Below are 9423 nucleotides of genomic sequence, written 5' to 3' on the forward strand. Positions count from 1 at the left end.
GGTCTTAATACCTGATTTCTCAATCCTCTTATGTTTAATATGCAGCTCTACCTATTACAATTATTAGTAATAAAAACTTTGATTTTCCCTGTCAGTTTAATGAGATTTGGGGTCTGAAAATGTTTTAAAAGTGTCTAGGTGAGGCTATATGTTTCCCCCCAAGAGCATTTTTTTATAAGAATGCACTGGAATTCAGTCAGAACCTTACAGCTGTACATGGTGAATAAAATCATGGAAAAAATAAAACCTTGGTTTTGTTAGTTTTCCCACATCATCTTATTTGTGCAGGAAAGGCTCAGCGCTGCCACCTAGTGTCCGTCAATCTTCCCCCTCCCTCCTCCCCAGTCTTGAAAAAGCTGCAGGAAATCAAAGTTTCAGGTCCTGCTAAGCTGTAAAACGTGCAGAGATTTTTGACAGTGCTATCATAACTGCCTTTTAGCTGAAGGCTGACTTTTAGTATTTTACCTATACTATGCATTTTTTGTCCAATTTATGTTTTCAGCTCACTTTCAAGAACTGAGAGTGGAAACAATGGTTAACTTTAAGACACAGCCAAAATATTATAACAAAATAATTGCACAATGTTTCCTCCATGTTTTATTGTGCTGTGGTCACTCCATGTAAATGTGCAAAATTTTACCTTATCAGGTTTATATGTTTCCATTTGGCAAAAATTGACCTTCCTTCCATCCCTGCACACACAAACACACTTTCTGATCTAAAATGCATTAGGAGTGGCTGTTTACATAAACATAAATGCTGACATATTAAGATATTTTTATTGATAGTTGTTAAAACCCAGTATCTTATAACAGCATTATGTGAAAAAGTTCTATTGATCTACATTTTTTAGGCTTTTTGTATCAGTCTCTACAATTCACTTGAGGCCTGGTAAGCTGATTTCTTTTTTATCCTATTTAGAAACATGAAGATATTTTAGGCAGCTTGCAATTTAAACAAATTTACATTTAGATGTAACATGTTTGATTACTATCCATTGAAATCCCTGTAGATAGTTAAGGTAACTAGTGAAGCAGTGGAGTTTGTTATTGGCTCTCTTCAGTTACAGCTTTTCAGGATTTTACACATGGATAGACCAGTGTGGATAAAGTCAGTAGCGCCTTTGACATCAAGACACTTTTGTCCTCCTACCGATTGTAATGAGAGTTGGTCCTTTATAAAGTAATGTATTTGATGTAATGTATTTTCTCTCAGATATGAGAGAAAAGGGCCAAATTCTTCAATCCTTGCATGAATATAAATATCATTATATTAGAGAGGTCATTGTAACTGAGAAGAAGATGCTGTTGAAAAGCCAGTGGATAAATTACTATTTCTATAGGCCAATGTATTGTATCTTTGTATAAACATTTCTCAGTAACATAACTGTAGGTTTAAAACACACAACATGCAAACACCTACTTTTTTAGAATGTGGAGCCTTTATCTCAGAACATCATATTGTTAGCCTGGGTCAACTTTGGGGCCTAAAAACCAGACAGCTTCTCAAATCAAATATGGTACTTGAAAGGGCCGTGTCATATGCTTTCCCTCCTCCCCAAATATAGATTTATTTGATGCTATTTTCTTAGAACTATGAAATATCCCCACAATTTTTTTTCCTGCTTAATACATCTTTTATTTCATTCAGTGGAAGTATAATTGCAGACTGATTTAACACTTTTAGTGTTAAACCAATGCTAATGTTTTAACTAATATGACTAATGCTATTATATGCAAAGTTTGGGGTAAAGTAATTTTGTTGCTGTTCTTACAGGGTCTGCCTATCCGGTTAGCACTCATGTTTATTTACCTGGTCATGGAGAGCCTGAAACAAGAGCTGGACAGCACACACAACTGTTGTATCCTTGCCTTAAAAAGAGTTTGTTTGGTGGAGATAAAGCATTGATTTTAAGAAGTTCTTGAAATTTGACCTGCATCAAATTACAACAGTGGACATGTAAAACAATAGGGGCCTAAACTAGTTGATATTTGGGGTGTCGACTCTACTATTTTGAATTAATGTAGAGAAAAAGGCAATAGTGGGTTTAAAACTGAGAAAAACAGGGATGGCTTAAAAATATTAGTTTAAAACCCTTGAAATCAGACTTCCATTAAAGCACAACAAAGAGCACATAAAATGTAGTAGAAGGAGCACATAGAGCCATAAAGCAGCCTATAGTGTTTTTAAGTGGATTTAACAATAAAGTACAATATACTTGAAAAATACAGATACCTAACTGCAAAACAAGTAGAAATCTGCCCTTAATATATAATACTGTCAGTCATGTGCTAACCCTTTCCGATGTATAACCGGTTACAGAGCAGCTCAGAACTACTCAAGAGAGCTGCCTTTCCCCCCTCCCTCCATCAGATAAAAACCAGCTCTGTCACAAATACTCACTGTGCACCGTTCAGGGCTGTGAGAAGAGGGGGAACTCCATCACCTTCCACTAGTTCAGCTTAAACCAAGTGGGCTGGGCAACAAGATGCTGTAGTGGCTATAATACAATGATAAAATAAAGAGGAGGGTGTGAAAGAGTAACTTTTGCTGGGGCAAACACCTCTCCCTCCCACCTATCCTCTGCCAGGACAAAGTGAGATAGGAGTCAGGCAGTACCACTAAAAAGCATTCATTATTGTCATATGAGTTTAGAAGGGTGTTTGTGTCCTAAAGCTTGCAGAGAATAATTTTGCCAACTATGCAGTTGGTCTAGTACAAGATATCACATTTACCCAAAGAATCTTGTCTGCCTTTAGTATATTAGTTCGCTCGACATGAATGAATGTCCCAACCTGGTTGCTGATCTTCAATTTAAGTCCTGGTGAAAAAAATGAATCTGATGTCCCTCTTGGATACAGTGTTTGAACATGCAGCCTCTTTAGGAGACAGGGGAATTTTCAGATCAGCGGTTCCCAATGTGGTGACTATGGCCACCGTAGCACCCCCTGAGGTTTATTCAGGTGCCAGGGTGCATTTGCACGATGAGTAAAAATCATTATTCCAACAAAAAATGCTATCATATTGGCACCCGCAGCTTTTTCTTTTGAATTCAAATGTGCCCTTGGGCACATAAACGTTGGGAACCCCTGCTTTAGATATTAGTGGATATTAGTGGATTTGGCTATCAGCCAGTTATGGGATGTACCAACATCTGTGATACAGGAGTTTAATGCGACTGTCTCCTGATGACAGGTGTCAATCCACTTTCTCAGTAGCTCATCTGTCATCAATTAATCTTCGCTGTCTCTCTTCTTCCCTATTTCTGCTTTACAGTGAATCCTCTCTGCAATGAATCCTGCCACCACATGCTGCCTTTTCCCCTCTTCCAGCGCTGAGAAGAACTAATATTCACAAATAATCACTTCCCCCCCCACACACACACTTTTTTTTTTCTTTTTTGGAAGAAACTACAGCTTCTCTATACAGGATGCCTCTCCTCCCCATCCCCTTTTATTAGCATAATGGCTAGAATATATCCCCCCCCCCTTCTCACCCCTCAATCATTGAGTACATAATCGTGGCGCACACACGCGGGGGAGGGAGGAGAAATGCAAAAGAAAAAGAGGGGGGGAGAGAGACAAGGCTCAGAAATCTCAGCTGCACTTCTGGCCCTTTTAAAAAGTTTGCTCTGGAAATTGGAATGAGGTCAGATTTGGAGCTTCTCATTGCACGCGGTGATTATTATTGCATCGGGTTCCAAGCCAATGGGGGCGAGAGGGGCGGGGTTTGGCACGAGGAAGCGTTGGAAACAGCGGCTGATTGGCCCGCGCCGGGACTGTGAAAGGATAAAGAGGCGCGAGGCGGAATTGGGGTCCGCTCTAAGCTGCAGCCGGAGACACGAGTGCGCGGTGTCGGGGGGCGGGGGGAGAGGCCGCGGCAGCCCGAGCCCCGCTGTGTGCATGTGCGCGGCTCTCCCCGGAGGTGCTGCGGGCAGAGGAAGGCGACCCGGGACTCAGGGCATTAAGTCCCCGCTCCTCCTGCGGGGAAGCCACACGCTCCTCCATGCTCCTCGCCTGCCGGACTGGGGCTTTTTCTTTGCTTTTTTGGGTTTTTTTCCTCTTTTTTTGCAGGGGGGCGGGGGGGACGGGACTCCCCTACCTCGCACCAGCCCGATCGGTCCCTGCGCCAACTCCTGACCCGTGAGTGCGTTGCCACGAGTCCTGCAGGCCGGGCTTTGCTGCTGCTTTTTTAATTATTTTTTTTTTGCCTGTGTTTGGGGTTTTTTTTCTTCTCAAAAAAACCCACCCCCCAAACAAAAACAAAAAGCCCCCCAACAAACAACAACAAAAGCCAAGCACTTGTGAACTGGAAGCAACTGCTGCGGGGCAAAGGGGGGGGACACACACTGCTCAGGAGACGGGGGCACCACTTGGATTGGAGGCTTGCAGCGATTTTTCCCCCCTCCCCTCCTGTTTCTTTCTTAAAGAAACTCCGGGGTCCTCTTCTGGCAGCCCGGCCGCTGCATTCATAGAGAGCGGCGGCAGCAGCACGAGAGAGAGAAAAAAAAGAAGCAAGGGGGAAGGTCGGACTGCACGAGAGTGGCGGAGACGAGCGTGGCTGGATCTACAAGTCCTGAGCGGCGGGGGCTCGGCGGCGGCGGCAGCAGGAGGAGCGGCGGCGGCCGGGGGGCTGGAGCTCGGGGCTGGGCTGCCCGGCGGGGCTAGCTGGGGAAGCGGAGCCGCCTGCGCGGCGCGGGTGCGGAGCCGGCCCCAGCCATGGTGCAGCAGACGAGCAACCCGGCGGACAACACGGAGGCGCTGCTGGCCGGCGAGTCGTCGGACTCCGGCTCCGGCCTGGAGCTGGGCATCGCGTCCTCGCCCACGCCGGGCTCCACCGCGTCCACGGGGGGCAAGGCGGACGACCCGAGCTGGTGCAAGACGCCCAGCGGCCACATCAAGCGGCCCATGAACGCCTTCATGGTGTGGTCGCAGATCGAGCGCAGGAAGATCATGGAGCAGTCACCGGACATGCACAACGCCGAGATCTCCAAGCGCCTGGGCAAGCGCTGGAAGCTGCTCAAGGACAGCGACAAGATCCCCTTCATCCGGGAGGCGGAGCGGCTGCGGCTCAAGCACATGGCGGACTACCCTGACTACAAGTACCGGCCCAGGAAGAAGGTGAAGTCGGGCAACAGCCCCGCCGCCAAGCCGGCCGACAAGGCGGACAAGGCGGGCGCGGGCGCCGCCCCCGCCAAGCCCGCGGCCAGGAAGAGCTGCGGCTCCAAGCTGTGCCCGGGCCCGGCCAAGCCGCACGCCAAGCCGGGCGGTAAAGCGGCGCCCTTCCCCGGCGAGCCGCCGGCGCTGCTGCCCCCGGAGCACCACGCGCTCTACAAGCCCCGCGGCGGCGCCGCCGGCTCGCCCTGCCCGCCCAGCAAGCCGCTGCCGGACAAGAAGCTGAAGCGCGTGTACGTCTTCGGCAGCGCCTCCGCCTCCGCCTCCCCCGGCGGCGCCGTGCCCGCCAGCCCGACCCTCAGCCCCGACGCCGCCGACCCGCTGAGCCTGTACGAGGAGGGCGCGGGCGCCCCGGACGGCGACTGCGGCAGCCCCTGCCCCTGCCCGCCGGGCGGCAGCTCGCCCGCCGACCACCGCAGCTACACCAGCCTGCGGGCCGCCTCGCCGGCGCCCTCCACCTCGCACTCCTCCTCCGCCTCCTCGCACTCCTCCTCGTCCGGCTCCTCCTCGTCGGACGACGAGTTCGAGGACGACCTGTTGGACCTCAACCCCAGCCCCGGCTTCGAGAGCATGTCCCTGGGCAGCTTCAGCTCCTCGGTGCTGGACCGGGACCTGGATTTTAACTTGGAGCCCGGCTCGGGCTCGCACTTTGAGTTCCCGGACTACTGCACCCCGGAGGTAAGTGAGATGATCTCCGGAGACTGGCTGGAGTCCAGCATCTCCAACCTGGTCTTCACCTACTGAGCCGGGCCGAGAGACGCCCCGGGGCAGAGCCAGGCACACGCGTGGGGAGAGGACTCGCCCACTCCATTGGGTGTCGTCGCCCCCCACTCCCTTTTCTTTTATTGTTTTAACCACCCGCCCCCCCCCACCACCACCACCGACCCTCGGAGGGGGCTGATGACACTGAACTTTTTTTAAGAATAAAAGAATGAGACTGGCAGGAGGGATCGTGCTGTTTTGCAAAGGATGAAGAGAAAGGCAAGTCGCCCCTTTCTCTGCTTGGACATAGCCCCCCTCGCACACACCCCCTTCCGAGAGACCAGCCTCATGCTGCTCTTCCGACACTGAACCGCTCCTTGATTTTGCTTTGAAGGAGACACAGGAGGGGGAGGGAAACTACCCCCCCCTCCTCGGGGGTGGGGGGGGTCTTTATTTTGCCCCGCTTGATCCGGGATTGATTGAAGATCTCGACAGTTTTTTTGTTTGTTCACTCCTGAGAGTGAGATCCGAACTGATCGGGGGGAAAAGAAACAAGAAAATCACCCGGGGAGTGAGTGGGGGGCTGGGGGGATCCTGTGTCCATTTGTTTCTTGCAGCAAGAGGAGATGCAGAGATGGGAGGAGAGGAAAGGGCGAACTGAGCTCGAGGCTGAACTGATTTCCTAGTTGGATGGAGAAGGAGGCTGTTTTTTTTAACCATGAAAAGAAAAAGTAACTGGGAACACGACTAGGAGAAGATAATAATAAACTGAAACGGATTTGCACGTACAGAAAAGAAGGTGGCATTGCTTTTCACTGTCACCTTATATTATATAGAGAGGAATAAATCAATACAACAAAACTTCATGAACACTGAAAACTTTTTTTATCATTTTTTCAAGCGGAGACCGATACACAACCCAGTGTCTGTAACGGTGTGGTACAGGGGAAATGGAGGCCGATGACTTTTGCAAAAAACAAAACAAAACAACACACACAAATACACACACAAAAAATGTTGGGTTTTTTTTCTTCTTGCTCAGAATCGTGATGGTGTTGGATTATTTCACTGGTGGGGTTTAATATAGCATGTTATCCTGTCTATCTTTTTAAGATTTCTGTAAGACTGTTGAACAGTTAAAAAAAAACAAACTAGTGTTAGGATAATATAAAAAGCAGATAGATGGCGCTATGTTTGATTCCTACAAAAATATCACCAGCTTTTTTTCATTCTTAACTCTTTCAAGGATTCAAACGCAACTCAAATCTGTGCTGGACTTGAAAAACAAAACAACAACAAAATTCAGGACCAAATTTTTTTCTCGGAGTATGTATGTGTTTGTTCCTTCTAGCTGTAAATGAGAAGACTGTTTTTTCTCACCGATGCTCCATCCTCGTATGGGTTGTTTTTATTTTTATTTTTGGTTTTGTTTTGTTTTGTGTCCCCCCCCCCTTTCCTTGTCAATGTAATCGGATGCCATTTTCTAAGTGGACGTATTTATACTGGCCAAACATTTCTGACTTTGTATTTCTTTGTCCTTTTTTGGTAGTTGGCGTTGTTTCCCCGCACCATTTTTATGTCTCCTTCACTGAAGGGCTAGAGTTTTAACTTTTAATTTTTTATATTTAAATGTAGACTTTTGACACTTTTAAAAACAAAAAAAAAAGAGAAGAGAGATGAAAAACGTTTGATTATTTTCTCAGTGTATTTTTGTAAAAAATATATAAAGGGGGTGTAACTCGGTGTCAATCGCTGTTTGGATTTCCTGATGATTATGACCACAGGGCCGCTGGTTCATCCGTCTCACACTTCCACGCGCAAAAAAATCAGCCCCTACTTGCTCATGTTTACACTCCAATCTGCAGGCATCTTAAAGTGACAGTATCCCTTCTACCTGCCACCAGTGCCCATTGTTCACACTCATTCATTTCTCGGGAGGGGATACATTTCCCTGGGGAGGGGGAAGAATAAAACCAATACACTGTATGCTGATTTTTGGTAGGGAAAATTAAAAAACAAAAGGAAAAAAAATCCTCTAATGATGTAAACCACATGCCGTACAGGCGCTTTAAAACTGGTGCATTTACAGGAGAGAGAGGAAAAAAAGGGATCCTGTACCTTTAACTTGTAAACCACATCTTTTGCACTTTTTTATAAGCAAAATAAATAAATAAAAAAAGAAAGATAAAAAAAGAGAAGAAGAAAACGTGCCGTTCAAACCACTGGATCTATCTAAATGCCGATTTGAGTTCGCGACACTATGTACTGCGTTTTTTCATTCTTGTATTTGACTATTTAATCCTTTCTACTCGTCGCTAAATATAATTGTTTTAGTCTCTTATGGCATGATGATAGCATATGTATTCAGGTTTCTAGCTGTTGTGTTTAAGATGAAAAAAAGTGAGAACATCTTTGTACATTTAAGTCTGTATTATAATAAGCGAAAAAAAAGAAGATTGTGTGTTTATGTATGTTAATATAACATGACAGGCACTAGGACGTCTGCCTAATGAGGTGGTTCCGTTAAGGGGTTAACTTTTTTTCTTTCTTTCTTTCTTTCTTTTTTTTTTTTTTGGATTTGTTACGTTTTTTGGTCATCCATCCTGTGCAATATTGCTGTGTAGAATTTACTTCTTGTCTAACGAGCACCCCCATAACACAAGGTCGGGAAAGCAGAAGAAAGGAGGGGAGAAGGAATAATAATTTAAAAAAACAAGCAAAATTTTTGAATCATGCCAGCTAATCATGTCAAGTTCACTGCCTGTCAGATTGTTGATATACCTGTAAATAACCTCTTTGTTTTGGGGTTTGTTTGTTTTGGGGGGGGTTGGTTTTTTTTTTCGGGAAGGAAATAAAATCAGCTGGAACTGAACCCTACTCAAGGGGCTGGCTTTGTCATCCTTGCCAGAGATCGCCCTGCCCTCCAGCAAGCGGGTTGTGCCAGTGCCTTGCAGCCGTGCCTGGAAAAGCAGCTCGCCTGCACACACACGCGCGCACACATACACACGCGCAGGGGCTGGGGAGAGCCAAGTCTGGACGCCGCTGCTTTGCTCTCGAGGAATCCTCCTGCCCACCCCCCTCCCGGGCCGGGAGCCGGGCGTGGGCAGGGGGAAGGGGGAGGGGAGGGGACGGAAAGCAAAGCGGCTGCTCCCGGACGGGGAGGAGACAGCATGGACCGGGCGTCGTCGCTGCTTGACCTCGGGCCTGGAAAAACCCAGCCAGCTGCTCCCGGCGGGGGTGCATAGCAAGGCCCCGCGGGCCGGGGGTGGGGAGAGGAGGAGCTGGCCGTGCCCCAGGGCCCCGTGCCCGAGCCGGGGGAGGGGAAGGAAAGTTTGCGCAGCTGCCGAGAGCCCCGGGGGAGGGGAGGGCGGCTGCAAACTGGCCCGGCAACTTTCCTGCCGCCGCGGGGCTGAAGGCGAGCTGGGCTCGGCGGGGCGCGGCGTGTGCGTGTGTCGCAAACCGGGGCCTTCAAATCCCCCGCGCGCGTGTGTGTGAGTGTGACTGCCTTCAAATCCACAGCGGGGAAGGGAGATGAGAGAGAAGCGTG

At 48.1% G+C, this 9423-nt stretch overlaps 1 protein-coding gene and 1 long non-coding RNA gene across 2 annotated transcripts; one reads left to right on the plus strand and one right to left on the minus strand.

Moving 5' to 3' along the window:
- Positions 1 to 764: 764 nt before the first annotated feature.
- LOC109316084 lies at positions 765 to 2558 on the minus strand. The gene is made up of 2 exons (XR_002102677.1): positions 2404 to 2558; positions 765 to 1486 (listed from the first exon to the last, which is right to left on the minus strand). It is a non-coding gene; the product is annotated as an uncharacterized LOC109316084 (long non-coding RNA).
- A 982-nt stretch (positions 2559 to 3540) lies between these two features.
- Positions 3541 to 8753, plus strand: SOX4 (SRY-box 4). The gene has a single exon (XM_019544017.1). The coding sequence runs from the start codon at positions 4719 to 4721 to the stop codon at positions 5916 to 5918; it is 1200 nt and encodes a 399-aa protein (XP_019399562.1). The 5' UTR covers positions 3541 to 4718; the 3' UTR covers positions 5919 to 8753.
- The last annotated feature ends 670 nt before the right edge of the window (positions 8754 to 9423 follow it).

Source organism: Crocodylus porosus, unplaced genomic scaffold (genome assembly GCF_001723895.1).
Source record: "Crocodylus porosus isolate Cpor-Errol unplaced genomic scaffold, CroPor_comp1, whole genome shotgun sequence".
Lineage (NCBI taxonomy): Eukaryota > Metazoa > Chordata > Crocodylia > Crocodylidae > Crocodylus > Crocodylus porosus.

Bases quoted from the DNA above. Each gene is read 5' to 3' on its own strand.
- SOX4 (XM_019544017.1), top strand. From the start codon at position 4,719: ATGGTGCAGCAGACGAGCAACCCGGCGGACAACACGGAGGCGCTGCTG.